The 27,791-nt window shown below is 39.7% G+C and overlaps 2 protein-coding genes across 2 annotated transcripts in view; one reads left to right on the top strand and one right to left on the bottom strand.

Annotated features, from left to right (window-relative positions):
* The window catches only part of JAK1 (Janus kinase 1), a 125,499-nt gene extending 120,718 nt beyond the window's left edge, over window positions 1-4,781 (top strand). Inside the window, exons 22-25 of the mRNA XM_077766138.1 lie at window positions 263-435; window positions 2,096-2,213; window positions 2,736-2,846; window positions 3,535-4,781. Of these exons, the coding sequence (XP_077622264.1) occupies window positions 263-435; window positions 2,096-2,213; window positions 2,736-2,846; window positions 3,535-3,642 (510 nt within the window). The 3' untranslated portion in view covers window positions 3,643-4,781. The remainder of the gene's footprint in view (window positions 1-262; window positions 436-2,095; window positions 2,214-2,735; window positions 2,847-3,534) is intronic.
* RAVER2 (ribonucleoprotein, PTB binding 2) overlaps window positions 4,778-27,791 on the bottom strand; it is a 90,222-nt gene continuing 67,208 nt past the window's right edge. The window contains exon 13 of the mRNA XM_077766124.1: window positions 4,778-6,924. Within this exon, the coding sequence (XP_077622250.1) occupies window positions 6,778-6,924 (147 nt within the window). The 3' untranslated portion in view covers window positions 4,778-6,777. The remainder of the gene's footprint in view (window positions 6,925-27,791) is intronic.

The following is a 27,791-nucleotide window of genomic DNA, read 5'->3' as shown; positions in this document are numbered from 1 at the left end:
ATTTGTACCTGAGTTCATTTTGGTCTGCATGGTTTGGCTGAAAATTAGCCAGTGCTAACAAAATGAGCTGATTTGTTAATATGGCTGATTTAATATGTATTTCTTTGAATTGGGTTCGTTTTCCTATTCTTGCACTAAAGTAAAAACAAAAAGTGTGATAGGTAAACGAAATGACATTTGTGCTTTTCCAAGATGCAGTGATGGATACAAAACACAGCCTGAACTGACCATTAACAGATGACTCTACGTTTCTCTCCCGCAGGGGATGGACTACTTGGGTTCTCGGCAGTACGTTCACCGGGACTTAGCGGCAAGAAACGTGCTTGTTGAGAGTGAGCACCAAGTGAAAATTGGAGACTTTGGTTTGACCAAAGCCATTGAAACGGACAAAGAGTACTACACAGTCAAGGATGATCGGGACAGCCCTGTGTTTTGGTAACTGAATCTAATGTTATGTTAATGTCTTTTATTTCTCCCGCCTAAGTCAAGGTTAGAAAGAACTTATAACATTTGGAATTGATCTTTGCCTTCAAGAAACTATCTTTTAGACAGTTTCACTAATAGCAACCCACACAGAAATGCCTGAGGTTTATATGATACCGTCTTCCAAGGAGTGGAGGACATGACCCACCCACTCAGCATCTCCAGCTTCCTGGGAGAGGGCATTCACCTGACACAGCCTTTGAAACCATCCGTCGTTACAGGGGTCACATCCACACACAGAATGGCAGCATCCCAGGGAGATCCCAGACAGAGCCCAGCCCAGCCCCACGTACAGCTTGGCTGTGTGCTCACAGGTCGCCAGAGTGTCTTGGTCAGAAGGCCGCAGCCTGACTGACCCCTCGCAGCTGGAGCACCACCCAGGGGCAAGGCTGTTTAAGCCTTTACTCCAGGCTCCTGCAGAACTGAGCCGTTGCTCCGAGGTGCACCTGCATAGACACAGGTCTACATCTCTCCCACCTGTGGAGCCTAAGCCTTATTCATTCATTCATAAGTATGTATCAGGACCCTACTTTGTGTTGGGTACTAGAGATTTGTAGTGAACAAGCAGACTGAGTTTAGGATTTAATGGATGGGACAGCCAATTTCATGGTATCATAAGCATAGAAGGGTTCAGGCTTGGTTTTCTGGAAGTCTTGTAAAGATAAGATTTTAAAAAGATCCATGGGGGTTTTTAAGGATGGTTAGATAAAGGCATGTGTGACTAGCAAGAATGAGACGAGAGCAGTGACTATCCCAGGACCTGAATCAGCTCGGTGTGGCTGGGTCACGAAGTGGGAGGTCTCAGGGACTTGCTGAGGCAGAGCACTGGAAGCCGAGTCACAGGGCTGGCACTCCTTCCACTCCAAGAGTTTTGGGAGACCATGGGAGGGTTTAAGAATGGCAGCTTTTGTTTTAAAAAGATCACTGTGGGGGCGCCCAGGTGGCTCAGTTGGTTAAGCGTCTGACTCTTGATTTAGGCTCAGGTCATGATCTCACAGTTTTGAGATGGAGCCGCGTCATGCTCCGCGCTGTGTATGAAGCCTGCTTGGGATTCTCTGTCTCTCTTGCTCTCTCTGCTCCTCTCCCTGGGCTCTAAAAGAAAAAAAAAAAATCTAAAAAGATTACTGTGGATGCGAGGGGAACAAGATCGGAGCCAGGGAGTCTGATTCAGCCAGAGCCCAGGAGGATGTGAACTAGGGCAGGGACCCTGGGGCTTGAGAGAAGTAGAAAGCTAGATAGGGGGTGCCTCCATTCCTGGCGGAGGCGGTGGGGGGTCATCCCCTGTTAACAGTTGACCTTGGAAGAGGGCTGGGTACTGAGGTCATTGCTAATTTTGAACTTGAAAGAAAACCTGGGGCCTCCTCTTCTATGCCACCCCCTCCTCCACATGGACAGCACGTGCTCTGTGAAGCGCACAGACTAATATTTTAAAGTAGCCGTGTGCTACAGAGAGCCTGTAACAGTGTTGTCGGACGTGTAAGGTGTGTACTTCGGTCTCTGTGGATAATAAACACTAAGAAAAACGGAAGAGGTGATTTTTCAGAATTATTCTTTAGTGTTTGTTGAAATATCCTTCCCAGGAAATGAAGTGTCATGCTCTGCATTCTTTCAGGTATGCTCCAGAATGTTTAATTCAGTGTAAATTTTATATCGCCTCTGACGTCTGGTCGTTTGGAGTGACCCTGCATGAGCTGCTCACTTACTGTGACTCCGATTCCAGCCCCATGGCAGTAAGTCTTCTGTCCCTTCATCCGAACCTCATACCAGTTCAAATGTGGAAATTTTGTTCTTAAATAGAATGTAGTCGGTGTGTTCTAATGGAAAGTGTCACTTTTCCACTTACCATGGTTTTTGCCACTTGACACTTAATTGTGGCTCTCGCAGATCCTGTTTCACTAGGAGCCAGAGTTCTAGAAAATGACACTCCTTTTCAAGGATCTTACCTGTGTGAGGAGTGCAGGGACAGTCTCCTGGGAGAATGAGGGAGCAGTGGGTAGGGCCTTGGTGGAGCCTCACGTGTTCATAAATGAGATCATTTTCACCAGGACAGGACCTTCAGCCAAGGGAGGGTGGAGTCTGAGAGATTGATTATAGACTAATCATTGAGTAAATCAAGATTTTGAACTTTCATTTAAAGTTAGTAAGGAGAAGAGCCTTTTTATTATTCTAACTTCCAGTTAATTCTAGGAATTTTACCTTAAACTAGTGTTATATAAACATGTGCTAAAACATTTTGGTTTTATTTTACATAGTTGTTCCTGAAAATGATAGGCCCAACTCATGGCCAGATGACAGTAACAAGACTTGTGAATACGTTAAAAGAAGGAAAACGTCTGCCTTGTCCACCTAACTGCCCAGATGAGGTACTTGTTGGCCTTTTTTACAATACTCCACTCAATTTGTGTTACGTTGTCAGGGCTTGAGGGTAGAGGAGGAGGTGTGCGAAGAAGTAGAAAAGTAGTTTTAAAATAATTTTCTAAAGCTGAATCTCAGATCAGACATCTGAAAAATCATCTTTGGGGCAGATGACAGTTATGTTTAAAGTAAGGGATTCCCTCCATATGTAGGCTCTTCTGGTGTAGCCTTATTGTGACAGGTACATGCACAGCGGACCCTTGACCTTCATGATAACAAGTAGCACATACTTTGTAGATGTGTTATATGCCGTACACACTTATAGCACTGTGCTGTATTTAGTCAGCTCTGTGCATAACTGGACCCACACAGCTCAAATCTGTGTTGTTCACGGGTCAAGTGTAACTGCATTTGAGTCCATAGCATTTATGACACTCAGTTCTCTGTATCCTAAAGTGAATTGAGCCTTTAAGACTCTTTCACTCACACATACTCTTTAGTGCATCTCAAATGATCTAAGAACAACCAGTGAGGCAATAGAATCAAGATGTAATGACATGGATTTTTTGGAAGGTCAATTCATGAGCTTCTCAAGATCTAGGAAATGTGGCAACTATAGCTTACAAATACTTTCAGTTAACAAGAGTAATCGAGTAATAAGGAAAGTCATCTACATTTTTTCCCCCCTTCTTACAGGTTTATCAGCTCATGAGAAAATGTTGGGAATTCCAACCAGCTAATCGGACAACTTTTCAGAACCTAATTAAGGGATTTGAAGCACTTTTAGAAGCACTTTTAAAATAAGAGGCATGAATAACCTTTAAACTCCTATGTATCAAGTCCTCCTTTCCCAACCAATACCCAAGCCATTTTAAAAAGAAATTTTAATGGAAAAAATTTGTATTTGGGCATGTACCATGTATAAGGCACACTGCAGTGCTCATGTGTAAGTACTTCCCTCTTTAAATTTGGCACCAGTAACAAATGACGACAACCAGAACAACAGAAAGCACTTAAGCACTCCTCCTTTTGGAAAGAGTAGGTTCCACCATTTTGTTTGGATAGTTTACCATCACAGTTGCAAATGAGGAGCTGACCCAGGCACTTGTTCCCAGCTGCCAGTTGATCTGAAATGCTTTCCCAGCAGGTAAATTGAAGACAAAGATTGATGGACTTAGTACTTGTAACTTGCCCTTGAATTTCAATGTCTTTACAGTGATAGACCAAGCATTCTTGAAACATTAGATACCAGTTAGTAGATTACTGTTTCTATACAAAGATGAGCATATTCCTGTCATCAGTAGGACTTAAAGTTTGAATTTTCTTCAGTGGCTTAGCTCCTGCCCCCTTGGGTGACCAGCAGTACTGATTTTTGAGAAAACGGGTCATACCCAGGGGGACAGCTGTGGGATACTCTGCTGCATGTTCATTCTTGAGAACCAAGCCTGTGCCAGTGCTTTCCTCAACAGTATATGTTTAATCAGAATTGACTCCAAGACTCCTGGATACTATCCTACATACATTCATGAAACGTCCATGGAGAGCCTTCTAGAACTCTACCACTTTGGGCCAAGCTGTGCCAGCATTGGTTTTGGATGCCATCTGCGAGAGCTCAGGATCTACTCTACAGTTTTCAGTTGGCTTGGAGGTAGCTGTAATCAGAACTGTCTAATCTCTGATTCAATGTGAACCATAAGATCTTTATGACCAAGAATGGAAAACTCTTTCTTTGTTAATGCCGTCTAGCATTTGTTTGATGTCATTACTTTTCACCTTTTGAGCCTAAAAGAGAGTTCTGAATTGATGCAATGGCAACAATAAACTTGCCATTTAAATTTGTTCAATAACCCTTCATCAACAAGGTCTCTGTCTGTGTCAAACCTGTGGCCACTCTATATGCACTTTGTTTACTCTTTATACAAATAAATATACTAGAGACTTCACATGCATATGCCTTTTAATATTAAGACTTCATTTTCAAAGCATCCAGACAATTTGTTTACATAGAAAAATAACAGTAAAGACTTTGCAGGGGGAGTTTGGTAACGGTCCTTATTACAAACACACATCACTTATCTGCTATGTCCAGTGAGGACAGGGCCCAGGCCGGTACAGATGGCAGATCTGCACAGGCTCTAATTCAGAATCCCTTAGTGCCTTCAACCTGTTCCTGCTTTCATTTTGCAGCTCTGATTTACGGTTGTACTATCGGAGAGGCGTGACTAAGCCTTGAAGATGCTTAATGCAGTAGGAGAAGTACAGAATGGGGAGAAACCATTATTCATCTGCTGAGTAATAACCGAGTGATGCCCCTCCTGACCAGTTACTTAGTTTACTTCTTAGACATTAACTTCCTAGCTGTCATTTTCAAATGAAATGAATCAGACCAAGTAAATTTTTTTATAATTCATACATGTGCCAATCTTAAACTTCATAATTAAAATAGGGTACCAAGTCTCCTTACCAAATTACTATTTAATGATCTGATTTCAAGACTAGGATCATTGAGACTCCTACTAAACTCCAGATCCTCAATTAAAGGAACTACTAACTTTGTCTACTAACAAGGAACAAACTTGGAAATTTCTAGATGGCATAGAGTTTTTCAGTACCAAAGTTTCCAGGAAATGGTGATGTCGAAAGTTAACGAAATAAACACATTTCTTAAAGTAAATTGAACTACTCTTTTGTAGTGGTAGGCTGAAAAGAGACAAAGCAGAAAGCGAGGTATAACTTGCTAGCTCAAAACTGTTACAGTCTTACTCTGTAGTACTCCTTCAGAAAGAGCAGTACTGCCTGGTTACATTGTGGAAATCGGGCATTTGAGGGTCAAAACACACCTTGTTCTAGCAATTAGGTCATCATTAGTTTATGCCATGAAATCAGATGCATAAACCTATGTTGCATGCCTGCTTACAAGTCCTTTGCAAAAATTAAAGGATTAGGAAATTCGTGCTTTTAGATCAGGGGTCAACACACTTTCCCCATAAAAGGGCCAGACAGTATTTTGGGCTTTGCAGACCATCTGATCTCTGTCACAGCTACTCAGCACTTCCACAAGAGCACAAAAGTAGCCATAGATGGCATGGAAGTGAATGAATAGGTTTGCGTTCAAATAAAATTTTACAGAGACTCTGAAATTTGAATTTCACAGAATTCAAATCTTTTCTACTTCACTTAAAAATATAAACATCACTCTTAGCTTGCAGACAATATAAAAACAGGGATGACTGAACTTGACCCCAGGGTGTAGTCTGCCAACCCCTGAAATTACTTCACCAAAACTACTTTTAAAAATACCTTGTTTTTCACAAAAGGTATAAACGGTACCTATCAGTAAAAGTAAAGCATCTGCAGTTGTGTGTAACTTGGACATCACTACCACTCTGGGTTTTATACTGCAGAGCTAGCGTGGGGGTAATTATTTAGTTTGCACATAGAGCATCTTTATAACATTACCACCACTGTGTCTTGTACTTGCACTCTTGTAGTTCTAGGAAAAAGTCCTAAAAAAAAAATCTCTAAATGAGTTATATCTAGGGAAAGTCAATTGAAATGCACACTGGCATATAAGAAACTCATTCTTCTAAGGCTCAGGGAAACAAGACTGTTTCCCATTTATTGCTTCACACTTCTATAGATGGTGACAAAATTACTCCCAGTCCTAAACAAGGAATACTGGAGCATTGTTAAATTCTCCAATGGACTGTAAGTTAATATCACATTAAGATGCATCTAATTCTAATGGAACATATCCTCAATTGTCTTATTGCTACTTATTTTTTATTTGGCAATTCTGCTTGCTGCACTATACAGTTCCTTCTGGGAAATTAGAAACCCGTATTTAAAGGATATGGCTAGTCTGAATGTAGTTAAGGCAGCGATGACCAGCAGAGACCCTGCAAAAAACCTTAGGAGGCTCTAAGGAGAGAACTTAACTCAGTAGACGCGCTTCTTCTTTAGGTAGGTTTCCACGTAATATGCTCCTGGGCCCTGAGAATGCTGGTCGACAAATTCCACGGAACCGCCTTCTGGGGCAGAGATGAGATATGATGAGCCTCGCTTTTCACTTCTTAAAGATGACACCTGTGAGGAAAAAACACACTTAATACTAACATCCAAATTAAAAATTGGTTTATCCCTTAAGGATATTTATAAGAAAAGCAATTCTACTTCTGATTTGGTGTAAAAACGAAATAGGACAAATAGCAAAGCTATCAAAAAATTACACGAACTCCTTTATTAAAAGATTAAGGTTTCTAATTCAAAATCACTTGAGGCACTTAAAAAAAAAAAAAGATACAAACCAGCCTCTGAACGCTGTCAACATTTTGGGGAAAGAAAAAAGCAATTGCACTTGCTTCTGCTGACTGAATCAGAATGCCAATACTAGAGGTCAGTAGTCCTCCGAGAAAGGTGACTGGCGGAGAAACTGAGCTGCATACCAAGTTAGATGATGGGTCTGGTGATTTAAAAAGTGGCAACAAACTAGTAGGTGGGAAAACACAATGGTTCCAGACCCCAGGGGAACACAGGTGCGCACAGGGAATTCAGAACAGCTTCCAGGGCTCAGAGGAAGACGGCACAATAGGAAGACCCCGAGCTCACCTCGTCCCACAGAGGCAACAACTACTTCTGAGGATGCACAACATCCTCCAGCTCATCGTACAAAGGCGGCTACATTGCAAAGGGCAGGAGGAGCAGAAGTGCAGTCTGGAACCAAACCCCCGGCACAACTGCCCACCAACGAGAGGGACATCATAGGCACAGAGGAACAAGGGGATCAGAGCGCACACCGAGCACCCTCAGGACCCGCACTGGGAAGGTGAATGTCCATACGTCTGGCTTTCAAAATCAGCAAGATTTAACTCCATGAGAGCCAGAGGGCTGTAAGAAATGGAGTCTCCACCCTCGAAGAGCTAGTAAGCTACAGACAGCCTAAGATACAGCACAGAAGGCGCTTTTAGGACACGTGCCACTGGGGCAGGCATCTGCAGGGCTTTCTCTGGAAATCAAAGTGCTGACAGGCGCCGTTTTTCTTGCCCCTCCCCAGCCTAGCTAGCCAGAGGCTTGCAGGAGTCCGTTGTAGCACTCTTCATCTACCCTGCTAGCACAACCTGCCCTGCTCAGGGAGCGGAGGAGGGAAGCAGACCCACGCCACCAGCACACCTGCGGCGGTCACGGTGGCTCATTACCTCGCAGACAGCTGGGCCCAGTGCCAACCATGCCCCCCAATGAGCCCACAGTCCGGCCCCCAAGCCAGCACAGGAGGCAAACCCTGCCCACTAGTGTACCCACAGTAGCTGCAACTAGGCCTCGTGGGGAACAAGCCCCACACACCAGTGCACCTGCTGCAGTCACAGCTTGGCCACAGCAGGAGGCACATGTAGCCCCCATGGGACATTCCTGGAGTGCTCAGTTCTAGTGACTAGGGATTCCTGTACAGGTGACAACAGGACCCCGCTACTTTCAAGATCAGGAGACGTAGCTGACCTACTTAACACTAGACACAAATCCAGAGGTGGACAAAGTGACGGAGGCATATATCCCAAATGAAGACAGAAATCACAGAAAAAGAGCTCAACAAAACAGAGATAAGCAATATGCCCAATAAAGAGCTCGAAGTAATGGTCATACAGATACTCACCAGACTTGAGAGAAGAGTGGATGAACTCACAACTTCAACAGAGAGAGAGAGAAAATGTAAAAACCAATCAGAAGTGAGGAATACAATAGCCGAGCTGAGAAATATTCTAGTGGGAAGCAACAGATTACAGGGTGCAAAAGAGTGCATCAGGGTAATGGGAAGCAACCAAGCTGAACAGCAAAAAGAATAAACGGCAGGTTAAGAGACCTCTGCAATATCGGCAGAAAAATAAAATTTGCATTATAGGGGTCTCAGAAGGAGGAGAGACAGAGAAGGGGCAGAACTTATTTGAAGAAATAATATCTGAAGACTTCCCTAATTTGGGAAAGGAAACAGACATTCAGGTCCAGGAAGCACAGAGAGCCCCAAACAAGATGAACCCAAGGATGTCCACACCAAGACTCATAATAATTAAAATTGCAAGAATTAAAGATAAAGAGAGAACCTTAAAAACAGATAAGCAAATGATCATATACAAGGGGAACCCCATAATTATGGCTGTCCTCTGATTTTTCAGAAACTTTACAGTCTGGAAGGAGTGGCAGGATATATGCAAAGTGCTGAGGGGATAAAACAAACAAGAACACTATATTTAGCCTTACAAGAAATGTTAAAGGGAATTCTTTACAAGAAAAGTATGAAAGGAAAACTCTTACTGGTAAAAGTAAACATACAGCAGGGCATCTGGGTGGTTCAGTTAAGCATCTGATTTTGGCTCCAGTCATGATCTCGTGGTTCATGAGTTTGAGCCCTGTGTCGGGCTGACAGCTCAGAACCTAGAGCCTGCTTTAGATTATGTACCTCTCTCTCTGCCCCTCCCCTGCTCATGCTTTTTTAAAAATAAACATTAAAAAATTTTATTAAAAGTAAACATAGATCAATCACAAAGCTAGTAAGGAGATTAAAACACAAAAGTAGTAAAATCAATTATATACACAAAAATTAGTCAAAGGATACACAAAATAAAAAGATACAGAATATCAAATATATGAAATGTGGAGGAAGGAGTAAAAATGTCATGCTTTTATAATGTTTGAATGTAAGTAACCATCAACTCAATATAGGCTGCTACATACACATAGGATCTTACATATGAACCCAATGGTAACTAAAAATTTGTCTAACAGACAAAAATAAAGAGAAAAGAATCTAGGCAGAACACTAGAGAAAGCCATCAAACCAGAAGGGATGAGAGCAAGAGAAAAAAGGAACAGAGAACTACAGAAAAAAAAAAAAAAAGTAACAAAATGACAATGAATACACATCAATCAACAACTACTTTCTTTTTTTTATGTTTACTTTGTGGGTGACCTGGGTGGCTCAGTCACTTGGCCATCTGACTTCAGCTCAGGTCATAATCTCACAGTTTGTGGGTTCGAGCCCCGTATCAGGCTCTGTGCTGACAGCTCAGAGCCTGGAGCCTGCTTTGGATTCTGTGTCTCCCTCTCCCTCTGTCTGACCTCCCCAATTCACACTATGTGTCTCATTCTCTCAAGAATAAACAAACATTAAAAAAAAATATATTTTGAAAGAGAGCAAGCAGGGGAGGGGCAGAGAGTGCAGAGTCCAACTGCAGGGCTCAATTCCATGAACCATGAGATCATGACCTGAGCTGAAATCAAGAGTCAGATGTTTAACTGACAGAGCCACCCAGGTGCCCCTCAATCATACTTTAAATGTAAATGGGCTAAATGCTCCAATCATAGAATGGATTAAAAGAATAAGACTCATCTATACTCACTTTAGATCTAAAGACCTATACAGACTAAAATGAATAGACAGAAAAAAACTAGTCCATGTAAATGGAAGCCAACAAACAAAAACCACACATACAGCTGGGGTATCAATACTCAAATACTTTTTTTTTTTTTTTGAGAGGTGAAGGAAGGCACAGAGAGCAAAGGGCCAAGAGTTAGTGAGTGAGAGAGAATCCCACGAGGGACAGAGAGAGAGAGTGCAAGAGGGAAAGAAAGAAAGAAGGAAGGAAGGAAGAGAGGGAGGGAGGGAGGGAGGGAAGAGAAAGAAAAGGAAGGAAGGAAGGGAGGGAGGGAGGGGAGGGAAGGGAGGGAAGGAAGGGAAGGAAGAAGCAAGTTTCAACCAAAGTGGGGCTTGTGCTTACCTGAAGCAGGGCATGAGCTCACCCAATGTGGAACTTGAACTTATGAACTGTGAGATCATGACCTGAACTGAATTCAGATGCTTAACCAACTAAGCCACCCAGGCACCTTCACACAAAATACACTTTAAAACAAAGACTGTCACAAGAGAAAAAAGATCATTACATATTGATAGAGGGATCAATTCGAGCAGATATAACAATTGTAAAAATTTATGTGCCCAACTTTTAAGAATAGCTAAATATATAAAGCAAATATTAACAGATTTTGTATTACTGTCAGTTTCTCCCTTTATAAAAGTGGGGAATGTTAAAACACTATTTACATCAGTGGATAGGTCATCCAGATAAAAAAATGAAAAGGAAACAGTGGCTTTGAATAAAACTTTAGATCAGATGGGCTTAAGAGAAATGGTACAAAACATTCTGCTCCAAAAGAGCAGAATACATATTCCTTTCAAGGGTACATGGAACATTCTCCAAGACAGATTTTATGATAGGCCACAATGGATGAAATGGAAAGATAGATCATACTGATGGATTGGAAGAATACTGTTAAACTGTCCATACTACCCAAAGCAATCAATCAAAATACTAACAGCATTTTTCACAGAACTACAGCAAACAAACAAAAATTTGTACAGAACCACAAAAGACCCCAAAAGTCAAAGCAACCTTACGAAAGAAGAACAAAGCTGGAGGGATCACAATCCCAGATTTCAAATTATATTACAAAGCTGTAATAATCAAAACAGCACAAAAATAAATACATCGATCAATGGGATAGAATTGAGAGCCCAAAAGTAAACTCACGTTTATATGGCCAATTGATCTACAACAAAAAAAGCAAAAACGTACAATCAAGCAAAGACCGTCTCTTCAATAAATGGTTCTGAGAAAACTGTACAACTACATGCAAAGCAATGAAACTGGATCACCTTCTTACATAATACACAAAATAAACTCAAAATGGATTAAAGGGACACCTGGATGGTACAGTCGGTCGGGTGTCCAACTCTTGATTTTGGCTTAGGTCATGATCTCATGGGATCATAAGTATGACCACTGCATCGTGTTCCTTAAGCTGACAGTGTGGAGCCTGCCTGAGATTCTCCTCCACCACCACCCCCCACCCCTCCCATGCACACTCTCTTGCTCTCTTTCAAAATAAATAAATAAACTTAAAACAAAACAAATGGATTAAAGACCTAAATGTGAGACCTGAAACCATAAAACTCCTAAAAGGAAGCATAGACAGTAATCTCTTGGGTATCAAACTTAGCAATATTTTTCTGGATATGTCTCTTCCAAGGAAAATAAAAGCAAAAACCCTCAAAACAAACAAAAAGCACAATTGGGATTATATCAAACTAAATAGCTTTTAGCACAGTGAAGGAAACCTTCAACAAAACAAAAACCAAACCCACCCTCTCCTTCCGGCCCACTCCAAGTCACTAATATCTCCCTATAAGGAGTTTTTACACATGTCTGTGCCCTCCAGCTTTTCTGGCTGCCACCCAAGGGATGGTCCCTGGATTGCCTGATTCTGATAGCCAACAAGACACATATTTATGAGTTCCATAGCACTGTAGCAATATCCTCTCTACCGCCTACCTATGACTATGCACCTGGGCCCAGCACAGAGGGAAGAGGCAAAAATTTCCATTTAGGTTTCTCCCGGGAAGAAGTTTAACTACATACTTTCCCAGTTGCTGCCTGAATGTCCAGGTTCTAATCAGCCTGCATCTAGGCGCTAATTGGAATTCATCATTTTGGGATACTAATAAGTCTTAGCACAGTATTTAGCACTGCCTCAATGACAGGGAGTCAGAAGAACAGAGGAGGAAGCTTGGTCAATCACAAAGTTTGAGGGACAACTAAGAGTTCAGGCCAGGTTCATCCACTACACAAGACCATTCTGTCAAGACTGGGAGAGATGGCTGTTTTATCTAATGTGCAGAAACAAAGAGAGTCAAGTAAAATGAAGAAACAGAGATGTGTTGCAAACAAAAGATCAAGATAAAGATCCAGAAACAGATCGTAATTAAACAGAGATAAGTGATTTACCTGGAAGGAGTTCAAAATAACAGTAAAAAAATAATGCATGAACAAAGTGAGAATTTCAACAAAGAAAATATTTTAAAAGTACAAACAAAATTCAGAGCTGAAGAATACAACTCAGCTGAAAAAATTCAATAGAAAGTTTCAATGGCAGACTAGATCACCCAGAATGAAAGCATTAATGAACTCTCAGACAGGTCAGTGGAATTAATCCAATCAGAGTTGGGTAGAAAAAAAAGAAAGAATGAAGATAGCTTAAGAGACTTACAGATCACCATCAAACAAATCAATGTACACATTATACAGGTCTTAGAAGGAAAGGAGGGAGCAAAGGGCCAGAAAACTTTTTCAAAGAATTAATGGATGAAAATTTCCCTGAGGAGAGAGACATTGAAATCCATAACACCCAAAGAGCACCAAACAAGATGAATTAAGAGACCTACCCTGAGACATCTTATAATTAAATTATTAGACATTAAAGACAAGGAGAAACACTGAAAAGCAGCAAGAGAAAAAGCAAGTTGTTATACAAAGGGACCCCCATAGTTCTATAAGCAAAGTTTTCAGCAAACCTGAGACCATTAAAGTCCTAGAAGAAAACATAGGTGGTAAGCTCCTTGGTATCAGTCTTCATGATGATTTTTGGAGTTTGATACCAAAGTAAAGGAAACAAAAGTAAAAACAAAAAAATGGGAGCTCAAGAAACTAAAGCTTCTGCTCAGCACAGGAAACCATTGACAAAATGAAACCATCTCCTTTCTCTACTAAAGGAGAAAATATTCGCAAATCATATATCTGAAAATGGGTTAATGTCCAAAATATATAAAGTACTCATGTAACTCAATAGCAGGAAAAAAAAAAACCAACCAAACTGCTATTATAAAATGGACAGAGGACATGAATAGACAATTGTTCAAAGAAGACATGGAGATAGCCACTGGGTGCATGAAAAGATGTTCAATAGCGCTAATAATCAGGGAAATGCAAACCAAAATCACAGGTAGCAGGAACACACGAGCATGTGATGGGACATAGCAGTTAGTCCAGGGAAGACAGTAGCAAAGTTGGAAAGATATGCTGGCCTCAACCATGGAAGGAGTGAGAATGAGATATCATCTCCTTATTAGAATGGCTATTATCGACAAAAGATATTAATTATACTTGAACTAAAGTTAAAAGATTAACAATGAAAAAAAAAGATGTAACATTGGCAAAGATGTGCAGAAAAGGGAGCATTTATGCACCTTTGGGAATGTAAATTGGTACAGCCACTATGAACAAAAGTATGGAGGTTCCCCAAAAAATTAAACTACAAATGTAGTTTATAGAATTCAGTAATTCTACTTTTGAGTATTTATCTAAAGGAAAGAAAAACATTAACTCATAAGTGATATCTGGGCCCCTATGTTCATTGCAGCATTATTTACAATAACCAAGACATGAGTTGGGGCACCTGGGTGGCTCAGCCAGTTAAATTTCTGACTTCAGCTCAGGTCATGATCTCTCGGTTGGTGAGCTCAAGCCCTGCATTGGGCTCTGTGCTGACAGCCAGCTCAGAGCCTAAAGCCTGTTTCAGATTCTGTACCTCCCTCTCCCTCTGACCCTCCCCTGCTCATGCTGATTCTCTCTCTCAGAAATAAATAAAACATTAAAAAATTAAAAAAAAAAAAGATAACTTGTTGGGGCGCCTGGGTGGCTCAGTTGGTTAAGTGTCTGACTTCAGCTCAGGTCATGATCTCACAGTTCGTGAGTGTGAGCTCCACACTGGGCTCTGTGCTGCCAGCTTGGAGCCTGGATGTGCTTGGGATTCTGTGTCTCCCTCTCTGATGCTCACACTCTCTCAAAAATGAATAAACATTTAAAAAAAATAACAAGACATGAAAGCAACCTAAGTGTCCATCAATGGATGAATGGGTACAGAGAATATCTCTCTCTCTCTCTCTCTCTCTCTCTCTCTCTCTCTCTCACACACACACACACACACACACACACACACATACACGGAGGGGGAGAGAGAGAAAAGAAGAAAAACATTATTCAGCCATAAAAAAGAGAATATATTGCCATTTGTGACAACATAGATGGGCCTTGAGGGCATTATGCTAAGTGAGTCAGAGAAGGACAAATGCTGTATGACCTCGCTTATATGTGGAATCTAAAAAACAAGCAGAACAAAGCCAATTAAACTACAGGTACAGAATAAAGATAGGTGGTTGCCAGAGATTGGGAGTGGGGGTGGGTGAAATGGGTGAAGCTGGTTAAAAGGTAGAAACTTTCAGGTAATAGATAAATAAGTCCTGGGGATGTCATGGACAGCGTGGTGCCTAATACCATATTGTGTATTTGAAAATTACAAGAGTAGATTGTAAAAGTTCTCATCACAGGAAAAAAAATTTGTAACTACGTGTGGTGATGGATATTAAACTAGACTTATTGTAGTGATCATTTCACAATATATGCAAATATTATATTGTAAACCTGAAAATAATATGTTATATGTCAACTATATCTCAATTTAAAAAAAGAGATTCCTGGGGCGCCTGGGTGCCTCAGTCGGTTAAGCATCCGACTTCAGCTCAGGTCATGATCTCACGATTTTTGGGTTTGTGCCCAGTGTCGGGCTCTGTGCTGACAGCCAGCTCAGAGCCTGGAGGCTGTTTCAGATTCCGTACCTCCCTCTCTCTCTGACCTTCCCTGGCCCACGCTCTCTCTCAGAAATAAATAAAACATTAAAAAAATTTTTTTAAAAAAGAGATTCCACCCTAGGTGAAGATTGCCTGCAACAAAATTGCATACTGAGACCCAGATTCCTCCACTACCGAGCCTCTAATTATTCCTTCAGCTGCCTTTCACTTGAGTCCCTCTGTTGGTGATCTCACTGAGTGATAGACTGTGCCCACTAACACTGTCAGGTCCTTAGCTTCAGGTATAAAGAACTCTTTCTCTTATTAGTGTTCTTCCTCTAGTAAATGGTTAGTCCATTAAATTAAATTTTGAAAAGCCCAATTCATTTTTCAAAGATAACAAGGAGAGAAATAATACCTAACTCTGGGGTCTGGAAATTGCACACTTTGAATTCCTTTCCCTTGAATCTTCCTGCTATGTAGTCGTCCATGTTTCATGCTTTAGTATAAAGCAAATCAATACTGTGAATTTTCCTCTCTTTCTGTGCTATCTTTATTCCCAGAAGCCAGGCAGGAAATTTATTATGTGCTTCCACTGAAAGGACTTCCCAGTTGTGTTCTACACCATGGAAGTAAGAATCAAGTGTGATGTAGGAGAGATCAGCAAAACACTTCACTGAGCAGCACAGGAAGTATCAGTAAGAAGAGGAAATGAAAATGGACGTCATTATCACCCATACGACTGGGAGAAAGAAAAATTTTTCTGATACGCTCTATCAAAGATATCTAATTTTTAGTGCAAGAACTGTTGGGTACAATGGGAAGTGATGATAATTAACATTTTTGAAACAAAGTTCAGTGTTCTCAGGGAAGTAAATCAGGATGAGAGAGAGAGAGAGAGACCGGAAACCACAAGAGAGGGGAAGAGTATATACAAAGCAGGCAAATACTCTTCCCTCTATTTCATATTTCGCAGGGCATGGACATCCATTCCTTCAGAGACAACTACTGAGGTCACTAGGCTGTGTGCTATAAGATTACCGAGATAAATGAAGATTGGACTGTGCCCTCCAACAGCTCATATCATAGGGGAAGTAAGAAAAGCACAAAACATACTTCTAAAGAGAGAACACCACTATGATGAAAGAGAAAGAGGCAACGTGCTCGAGCTTTTTCATAGAAGGGAAAATGGGAGAGGAAGGTGTGAGACATATGGACAAAAGCGTCTGAATTTGGATTTGGAGATGATTTTGGATATGGACATGAGGAGACCAAGAATGACAGTTCTAGCAGAGAGGAAAGGCCTGAGCAAAGGCAGGTTGTAGGAACACATGGGCCTGTGATGGGGCGCAGTGGCTGGTCCGTGGAAGAGCATAGGGGCAAATGAAGTTGGAACGGCAAGCTGGCCTCAGTCATGGAGGGGCTGGAATGCCAGGCTAAGATTATAAGTGGAATAATCTGATCTTGGAATCTAGAAAAATAAGCAGCTCTATTAAAAAAAATGTGGAAATGAAAGAGATAGGCACTAGATATATGCATGTGGGCAAATACACAGATTATATGTGACTTAAAACTTTGACTAAAATTTTACAAGAAAGAAAAGAAAGTGGTATACTTTGAAAATCTGAAAAAACAATTTATGGGCATTTATGCTTTGGAGAGACTAAAGCAAGACACTGAGTAGACGAAAATGTACACTATTCAGGTGGGAATCAAATTAGCAAAATATCCAAACCATAATACACTTGAGAGATAAACTAACAAAATTTAATGATGATGATAGCCTACACTGTATCACCAATGTCGGCCCTGCGCAGTAAGCAAAAAAGGAACAATCTCCAGTGAATAGGTGTGAAAAACAGAAGCTCAAATAACTTATGGGACTTGGCTTAAATCACAAGGTTATTAAATGTTAGAGCCATGAATCCGACCCATTTTTTCTCACATTGGTGTCCTTTTCATTATCCCAATTTTGCTTATTTTTAAAAATCCCTTTTTTTGCACACATTTAATTACTATGAAGCCCATTCTGTACTTATGCAGTTGCTATTTTATTGTTGGCTTTGAAGAAAGAAATATTTTCTTCCTTTAATTAAAGCAAATATTTTTATCTTCATGTAATTGTAGAGTAATTTTCTTTTCTTTCCATGTGAATTTAGAATGTCATGGTTTCACTTTTTGACAGGCAAAGTTTAATGCTTCAGATGTGTCTTAAGCTCAATATTTAAGCTCACTTCAATAACTGAACTGAAAGCTAGTTTTTAAAAGACCTTATAAGAATTCGTGAAAACAGCATCTGAAATATCCCTCAGGGACATTCCTTTGGGCTTTAAGTTTATTTATTTTGAGAGAGCACTCATGCACAAGTGGAGAAGGGGTAGAGACATAGGAGGTGAGAGAGAGAGAACCCGCACCATCAGCACAGAGCCTGACGCGGGGCTCCATCTCATGAACTGCAAGATCATGACCTGAGCCGAAGTCAGATGCTTCACCGACTGAGCCACCCAGGTGCCCCACTTTGGGGTGTGAATTTTATTTGGCTTCTCTGCTCCTGGTCCAAATTCACAATAGGTATCATTCATGTTCTTCTGAAAGGGGTGTAATAGCTTAGTGTCCACTAAATACACAAACTGGTTTTTGGAAAATTGGGCCTNGGGTGCCCGTTTCTCCACATGCTCGCCAGCATCTAGAGTTCTCTGATTTGCTCATTTTAGCCTCTCTGACTGGCGTGAGCCTCACCTTTACCTTTAGCCCAACTTTACCTTCTCCAGGTCTTGTCTCATTAGGGAAGTTAGAGGAGATGGAGAGCCAAAAGGGAACAACTGTACTAGTTCTTCTAGAATCTGAATCAAACTCTTAATATTCCTTTCTTAGGGTTTCAAGTCCAGCTCTTTGGACTTTACACCTAAAGAAACATGAATTCGTTCATCTTTTCTGCATTAAGCATACCATTTTATTTAAATACACTTTTTCTCTTTTCTCTAGTTAAAAATGCTTTAAAACCCATTTTGCTTTATTTTGCGACATGTAGGATATAACAATAAAATGTCTCTCTCTTATATAGAGGTCTTCGATTTTTACATTAATTTTTGCTTCTCAGCTACCTGCCTTTCTTCATGAGTGACATTAAGTCTTAACTTTGAAGGACTGATCCTCCAAAAGTATTGTAGCACATTCCAAAAAAATAAAAGTAATATTTGAGTGCCCCACTAATTTCAGTGTACCAAGTTATACAAATCTATACCTTAGGTTTAAGTATGGTTTCTAAAATATTTATTTATTTAGTGAAAGAAACAGAGAAAGAGAGTAAGACAGAGAGCATGCGAGAGAGAGCGAGAGCATGCGAGAGCATGCGAGAGCATGCGAGAGAGAGAGAGAGAGAGAGAGAGAGAGAGAGAGAGAGAGAGAGAGAATGAACAGAAGAGTATGAGAGAAAATCTTAAGCAGGCTCCACCATTCAGTGCGGAGCCTGACACTGGCTTTGATCTCACCACTATGAGATCACGACCTGAGCTGAAATCAAGAGTCGGACACATAATCAACTGAACTACCCAGCTGTCCCTAAGAATGCTTAATAAGGACTCTTAAAATAAGTCAGGCAGAGAAGGACAGATATCTTATGTTTGCACGTATAGGAGGATTAGGAGGAACTTAACTGAGGACCAAGGGGGAGAAGAAGGGGGGAAATGGTGGGGGAAAGGGGGAGAGGCAAACCATGAGAGACTCTTGAATGCTGACAAAAACTGAGGACTGATGGGTGTGGGGGGGAGGGGGGATGGGCATGGAGGAGGGCACTTGTGGGGATGAGCACTGGGTGTTATATGGAAACCAACGTGACAGCAAACTATTTAAAAATAATAAAAAGTAAAAAAAAATAAGGACTCTTAAAATATCAAAATATACACATTAAAATCCTTTGAAAAATTAGACTAACGTGTCAGAGTAGCAGTTCAAAACTATCTTTAAATTGTACGCTTATTTTATTTTTTTAACATTTAAAACACTGATTTGGTTTATAAACAAAAGATTTTAAACTAACGAAGGTAACTAAATTCCAAATTATTGTTTTTCTTAATTACAGTTTTTGGCAAAATCATTTCCTAAAAAGTATTTTCCAAATTATTGGCTAGGGTTACTATATTATCTGTAGTTTCATAACTATAGTTTAAAGTAGACTTAGGTTTTTAAAAACAATCTATATAGTTAGTATCTATCACAAGGTTCTTTTTGTCACAAAAACCTTTTTGGCAGGGCTCCTTGTACTGTCTGCCCACTAGGTGGCAGCCTTGCGCTCCATATGAAAGGAGTGAACGCCAAGCAGGCCTTTTTGTTCATTTTTTAGTTTCCTATTTCCTCATCACAAAGTCTTATCACACATTCTGTGGTTGATTCCCTGAAACAGGCAATCAGCTTCGTTTCAGGAAAGACCCCTGTAACCAAGGGCAACACAAGAGGACAACAGGCAGGTAAATAGTATTCTCTTAACCTGCAACACACCAGGCGAGAGTCACATGAAAACCTCAAATCACAATTTTAACAGTCCTATGACACAGCAGAAGTAATTCTTACATCATTCCTTACGTAATTAAAACTAATTAGGAGGCCAAACTGAAAAGATGCTTAAGAGAAATTTTGACCTATTTTACCTGCTTTATTAAAATAGGGGAGGAAGGAATGTCTTGTTTTTGACAGATTTTAAGTAGATGTTAGGTTAGGCATTTAATAAAAACTTAATAAATTGGCTCAAAGGCTTTTCCCTTAAAGTAGGCTTCTCCCAGCCGTCTGACATAGATGTACCTCTCTCGGAACCTGACATTTCAAACTCCATTCATATATTTAAATTCACAGGATCACAGAGCCATCATGCTACTCTCATTGACAGAGTATTATACATTTTTAAATAACTACATCTATTTTTGATTTAAATTTTCTCAGTAAGAGAATATTTAAGCGCAGCCTGGGTAGTGTAGCCAGTTAGCTGTCCAGCTCTTGGTTTCAGCTCAGGTCGTCCTGGTTCATGAGTTTGAGCCCCGCATCTGCGCTGAGAGCTCAAAGCCTGCTCGGTATTCTCTCTCTCCCACTCTCTCTACCCCTCCCCAGCTCACATTCTCTCTCACTTTCTTCCTCAAAATAAATAAATAAAAACTTCTTTAAAATTATTTTAAAACTTTTAAAAAGAATATTTAAAAGGTACACTTTTAGAGAAAAGAAATAATGTTGGCTCAATGGCAGTACCCAACTGTTATAATCAACTAGAGAAATAGGATGTATAGCCCATTTTAAATTGTTTTCAAATTAGAACTAGATCTGTAATTAAGTTTTCTTATCATTAGATACTTTGAGGATCTCTAAAACACTGTGAAAACACCTCCCTCTGTTTAGTACAGTTAGGCTTTTTATTTTATGAGTACACCATTTGTTGATGTTCATAAGGTTGTGTAGCCATGACCACAATCTAATTCCAGGCCATTTTCATCACTCCATAAAGGATACCCTGTACCTGTAAACAGTTACTCCACAACTCCTATTTCCCTGACCCCTAGTAACTGTTCACTTTCTCTAAGAATTTGCCTATTCTGGATATTTCATATAAACAGCATCATATGGGACCTTTCGAATCTGGCTTAGCATAATGATTTCAAATTCAGTTATATAGTGACAAAGATCAGTATTCCATTTCTTTTATAGGCACATAACATGTCATTGTATGGAATATGCCACATTTTGTTTATTCACTCATTAACTGACACTTGGGTCATTTCCCTTTTGGCTATTATGAATAATGCTGCTATGAAAATTAANCTCCAATTTTGTATGGGGACAGTATATTTTCAATTCTCTTGGATATGTGATTCCTAGGTCATATGATAACTGTGTGTTTAACATTTTGAGAAACTGCCTAATTTTTCTAAGGCAGCTGCATGATTTTATATTCCCTCCCGACAATGTATGAGAGTACTAATTTCTCCNTTGCCAGTTTTATATATATATATATATTTTTTTTTTTTTTGATGAGAGAATTTTTAGTTTCTTATTGTGCCATTTTTTTTGTTGATATCCATTTGGCCTGGATTTTCCATTTAGGCCTATGATACACTGCAAATTAATTTTAGAGTATAGTTTGAGGCAAGAGTCAGGATTCACGTTTTCCAGTATGGATAATCAACTGTTCTAACAACATTGCTACTCTTTACCTATTGAATTGTTTTGGCATCTTTTTCAAAAATCAGTTTACCATTTAAGCATGGGCATATTTAGACTCTGTTCTGTTGTAGTGATCTATTTGCCGGTCACTTTGCCAAAACCCCTATGCTTCATTGTTATGACTTTGTAGTAAATCTTGAAATCATATGGAGGAAGTCTTCTACATTTGTTTTTTCATAAGACTGTTTGGGTATTTTAGTTCCTTTGCATTTTAATACAGACTTTAAAAATCAGCTTGTCAAATTCTTTTAAGAAAAAGCCTGCTGAGAAACTAGTTGGGGTAACACTGAATCTATAAATCAGTTTTGGGAGAACTGATATATTACCAATATTAAGTCTTCCAATTCATTGACATGTATAGCTTTCCATCCACAGACATCTTGTTTAGTTTCTTTCAGCAATGTCTTGTTGTTTTCATTGTTCTTACAAATCTTCTGTTAACTTATTGCTATGTATTTCAGGTTTGATTCTGTTGTAAATGGAAATTTTAAAAAACTTTATTTTCTAATTGTTTGCTGCTTGTACACAGAAACACAATTGATTTTTGCATACTGCCCTATCTTGTGACTTTGCAAAGTTTATTAGTTTTAATGGTTGCTTTTTAGATTCTTAAGGATTTTTCATATAGACACTCATCATATGCAAAGAGAGACTTTTACTTTTTCTTCCCATTTCATATCCCTTTTAAAACACCTTGCTGCAGTGACTGAAACTTCCAGTAAAATGTTAAAAAGAAGCAGTAAAAGTATATAGTCAAGCCTTGCTCTGACAACCTCTTTAATTGGAGCTTGTACTCTATTTTAACTCTTATTATCACTCAATTTGGGTTTCCTGCCTAGCTATTTGTTTTCTATTCATCCTCGTTTTTTATTTCCTTTTCTGATATTTTTTGGCTTAATCAAATGTTCTTAGAATTCCAGTATAATTAAACTACTGACACTTTAGTATACTGTTTTGTATTTTTTTAATGGTTGCTCTATGGATTACAATGTGTTTCATAACTTATCATAGTCTACTCAGTGTTACTATTCTACTTCATATAAAATGCAATAATCCCACAACTATACTTTCATTCACCCCATACTATAGTGTCCTTTGTACAGTTATCAAATATGTCTATTTAAATTACAAACCCCACAATGTTATAATTTTGCTTTTAAATAAATTGAGAAAATATATAGTATTTTATTTACCTACATATTACCAGTTATTTTAACATAGTAGTTCTCCATAAGGGGTAATCTAATGGGTAGAGGACAAGATACTGCTAAATATCTCCCAATGCACAGGATAGTCTCCCCACCCCCTACCTAGTCCAGAATGTCAATGCCAAGGCTGAGAAATGTGCCCTAGGAAAAATGTGCATTGTTTTTATCTAGTTACTTTCAAGATACTCTCTTTCTAACTTTGGTTTTCATCATATTAATTGATGTGTCTAGGTAAACTGTTTTTATTTATCTTGCTTTGCAGGGGAGATGTCTGAGCCTGTTAGGTCTGTAGGTTTTTACAGCCAATTTGGGAGATTTTTACCATTATTTCTTCAAATATTTCAGGTCACATTACGGGTCTTCCTGGAACACCAATTACACTTATTTTAGACGGCTTGATATTGTCCCTCAGTTCTTGAGGATCTGTTCACTGATTTTCATTCTCATTTCTGTTCTTCAGACTGAATTATTTGTCTTTATGTTAATAAATTTTTTTCCTGATTTCTCCAATCCTCTGCTAAGCCCATCCATTATATTTTTGTTTCCAGATACTACACTTTTCAATTATAGAGTTGCTATACTTTTTTAATTTCTTGTTGAAAATCCCCACCTATTCACTATGACTTTATTTTCCTTAAGCTCTTGAACATATAATTGCTGTTTTAAATAAGACCGACATCTAGGTCATCTTGGGGTCAGTTTCTATTATTTACTTTTCTTCTTTAAAAAATTTTTTTACTTTAAAAAATTTTTTACTTTTTTACTTACTTTTTACTTTAAAAAATTTTTACTTTAAAAAATTTATTTTTGAGAGAGAGAGAGAGAATGAGAAAAAGAGAGAGAGAGAGAGAGAGAGGGAGAGAGAGTGTGTGTGGGGGCGGGGGGAGGAGCAGCGACAGAGGGAGACACAGAATCTGAAGCAGGCTCCAGGCCCTGGACTGTCAGCACAAACCCTGATGTGGGGCTAGAACTCATGAAACACGAGATCATGACCTAAGCTGAAGTCAGACGCTCGACTGAGTCACCCAGGTGCCCATAATTACTCTTCTTAATTGCCACATTTCTTGTTTCTTCAGCTATCTAGTAATGTTTATTCACTGAACACTATACATGGTATATCATAAAGACTGTAAGTGTATAATCTTTCTCTGGTGATTATTGATTTTTTTGTAACAAGGAGATAATTTTGCTGAACTCAGACTCCAAAACCCTGTCTCTTCTGTGCAGGGGAGGAATTCAATCTGCTCTCAGTTCTCATCATCTGCCAGCTGTTGTTTTCCACCAGGACCTGGGATCCTCCTCACAAACATGCACAGTCAGTTAAGTGTATGCTTCTGAGTTTACACAGAGATGTTGAGGCTCCGTCCTAAGCAACCCCTTTTTTAGCGACTTCATGCTTATTTTCCAGCCTTGCTAATGATTCTGAACTGTGTGCTCTGACCCCACCAGCAGTAAGTGTATGGACTGCAGGTGGTGTTAGGCAAAAAGCCACACAAAGACAAGTCTCATCTAATGCAGTTTCCATCTATCAAGGACTAACTCCCCTTCAGGTCCTGCTTGCTTTTGATCATGTCCCAAGCCTTCAGATAGTTGTTTTTCTTTCATATTTAGTCCAGTTTTAATAATGGTTATCTGCAGGAGAAATAATGTGATACAGGCAACTTCACCAATATTGGAATACCAGTTAGGATTTTTAAATGTGATAGTTTTATTGGAAATAGGGATTATTATATTCATCTGGACCTCGACACATTCATCTCTCCCAATTCTTAGGTTTAGCAGCTAACACAAAGAAACAAACTTTTTATGAGACCCTACTTCCACGGCTGAAGAAACTTCTCCACGGTATAATGAAAATAGTGTGGACTTGGTCATCACAGAAATTGTTTGCTAACTGCATGAACTTACAAAGATTATTAACTTCTTTATGCCTTTCTACTTGTATCGAGGGACAGTCTCCCAGGGTTGTCAGAAAGGTCAAATGCTTACATCACAAAGCATATAGCGAGTGTTCAAAACAAAACAAAACAAAATGTTGGTTTCTTTTCCTTAGACCTCTTCCTCCATTCCACCAGTACAAATACAAAAAATTCCTAAAACATGGCCACTTGTTTTTCTAGTTACTTCATTCCATTAGTAACATCTAATCGAGTTCGCTTCACAAGGATGAAAGAACACAAGGCTGACAACAAAACTCACTTGATGAACAAACGCAAGGTAGGAACCGAGACTGTTGAAGGGGGCAATGAGCCCAGGAAAGAGCCCCACATCCACGGTGTCTCCAGGTAAGCAAGTATGGAGGCAGGAGGAGGAGGGCAACGTAAAGGCATCTTTACCACAGAACTTCTCCACGTGTGAATAGAGAAGTGTCTTCTGTGGCGATGAAAAGTACACAATGAACCACAGTAATCTAATAAGCAAAATTGTTATTGAAAAAAGAACAAATTTCAAAAGTGAAATGAACGCAAAGGTAAGGAAAAAATTAACTTAAAAAATTAAATCATACATGTCAGCTGGGCAGAAGGTGGAATGGGCGGACCCTACAACTGCCTTGTTTCATGGATACAACTACAGAACAGTGCGGTCAGTGTAAATAAGCTAGAAAATGGCCCAAAGACTGGCAGAACAAACTCCACAACTGAAGGCAGGAGAGAGGCCACAATGAAGAAGGTAGGAAGGCTGAAGACACGGCCTGAGAGTGAAACAGATCGTGGTGTCCATGGTGGGGAGGGAGCCAATGTTGCCAGAGAAGGGTAGAAAACAGATTTCACCCTGGGGAGCTCATGAATGAGGAGGACAAATCTCCATAATATTTGCTTTTGAAAGTGAGAGGGGCAAAATTTCTGAGTTCTTAAAACCAGCAGGACTTAAAGGCTGGAATTTTAAAAATCAGCAGGCTGAGCTCTTGGAGAGCCTAGATGGCAGTAGGAGGCAGAAGCCCCGACCTTAAAGAGATAGCACAGTAAATAGCTTGTGCAGATACTGTGTCGACAAACAGTTTGAAAACGCAGGGGTAGAGAGGAAGAAGAGGGCTTTGCTCATCTGGGAGCATGGCCTGGAGAGTCAGGGATCACAGAGAGACCCCTCTGGGAACAACGGAGCTGCCAGGCACCATTGCCCTCCCAGCATAAACAACGGCCATCTGTGGAAACCAGTATGGCACCAACACTCCTTTCCTAACTTGTTTACACCAAGTCTCCACCCCGGACTTAAGCAGATCTGCCTTTCCCAGTCATACATGCTTTATTCTTGGCACTGTGAGCTGTTCCCCAGAAGACCAGAACACATCTCCTGACCTGTGCCTTTTGTGGGACCTCAGTTCTGGCAGTAATGGCGGCAGGTCTCATTTAGCAAGCAGACCGCTGCGCAGCTTGCTAGAGAGCCTCTGCAGACCACTGGACTGAAGGAAAAATAGGCCAAGACTCAACAGCAGGGTTGAGTGTCACGCAACACACAGAGACACTGAAGGGCCAGGTCCTGGAGAACAGGGGACAGTGCACTGTGGGACACCGGAGGGTCTATTCTTCATAAGGCTATTATCATTAAGAACATGAGAAGTAGCTGACTTTCCTAACACACAGACAGAGGAAGTTAGAGAAAATGAGGAGACAGAGAAACATTCCAAAAGAAGGACCAAACCACAGCAAGAGACAGCAGTGAAAAGGACAGAAGTAATATGCCTATCATAAAGATACTCCCTGACCTGGAGAAAAGAGTGAGGCACAACACAGAGATTAAAAAAAATAATAATAATGAATCAGAAATCAAGAACACAATAAAATTTAATAAAAAATACACTTGATGGGATGGATGAGCTAGAGGCAGCAGAGGAACTAATCAATAACTTGGAAGACAGAGTGATGGAAAGTAACCAAACTGAGCAAAAGAGAAGAAATTATGCGAATTGAGAATAGTCTTAGGGAACTCAATGATTCCATCAAGCATAAGAACATTCATATTATAGGGATCTCAGAGGAAAAAAAGAGATGAGAGGGCAAACAAATTATTTAAGGAAATAATCTAGGAAAGTAAATAGACATCCAGATCCAGGAGGCACAGAGAGCTCCCTCCAAAATTCAAAGCAAGGAGGTCCACACTAAGACACGCAGTAATTAAAATGGCAAAAAGTAGCAATAAGGAAAAAGTTTTAAAGGCAGCAAAAGAAGACAGTTATACACAAAGGAAACCCCATAAGGTTATCAGGATTTTTCAGTAGAAATTTTGCAGGCCAGAAGGGAATGGCATGATATATTAAGAGTGCTGAAAGACAAAAACATGCAACCAAGAATACTCTATCCAGCAAGGCTTTCATTCTGAATAGGAGATTAAAGAGGTTCTCAGACAAAAACTAAATGAGTTCATGACCACTGAACCAGTCCTACAAGAAATATTAAAGAGGAGTCTCACGAGTGAGAGTATGGCAAGTAAACACAAAAGCAGTACAAATAAATATTTCCGTAAAAATCAGTCAATGGACACATAAAACGATGTAAAATATGACACCATATACCTAAAACATGTGGGGAGAGGAGTAAAGAATGGATTCAAACTTAAATGACCATCAGCTTAATATACACAGAAGATGTTAATATAAACCTAATGGTAACCATAAATAAAAAACCTATGATAGATATATAAAAAATAAAGAAAAAAGAAATCCAAATGTATCACTAAAGAGAGCCATCAAACTATGAGAACAAGCAAAGATCAGAGAAAATCTACTTAAAAACAACCACAAAACAAGTAACAAGATGGCAATAAACACATGTCTATCAGTAATTACTTTGAATATAAATGGACTACTGCACCAATCAAAAGACATAGGGTGTCAGAGANAAAGAAAAAAGAAATCCAAATGTATCACTAAAGAGAGCCATCAAACTATGAGAACAAGCAAAGATCAGAGAAAATCTACTTAAAAACAACCACAAAACAAGTAACAAGATGGCAATAAACACATGTCTATCAGTAATTACTTTGAATGTAAATGGACTAACTGCACCAATCAAAAGACATAGGGTGTCAGAGTGGATAAAGACCCATCTCTATGCTGCCTATAAGAGATTTATTTCAGATACAAAGATATCTGCAGA

The sequence above is a fragment of the Crocuta crocuta genome, unplaced genomic scaffold (assembly GCF_008692635.1).
Source record: "Crocuta crocuta isolate KB4526 unplaced genomic scaffold, BGI_CrCroc_1.0 scaffold155, whole genome shotgun sequence".
NCBI lineage: Eukaryota > Metazoa > Chordata > Mammalia > Carnivora > Hyaenidae > Crocuta > Crocuta crocuta.
This window is presented reverse-complemented; position numbering and strand designations above follow the sequence as displayed.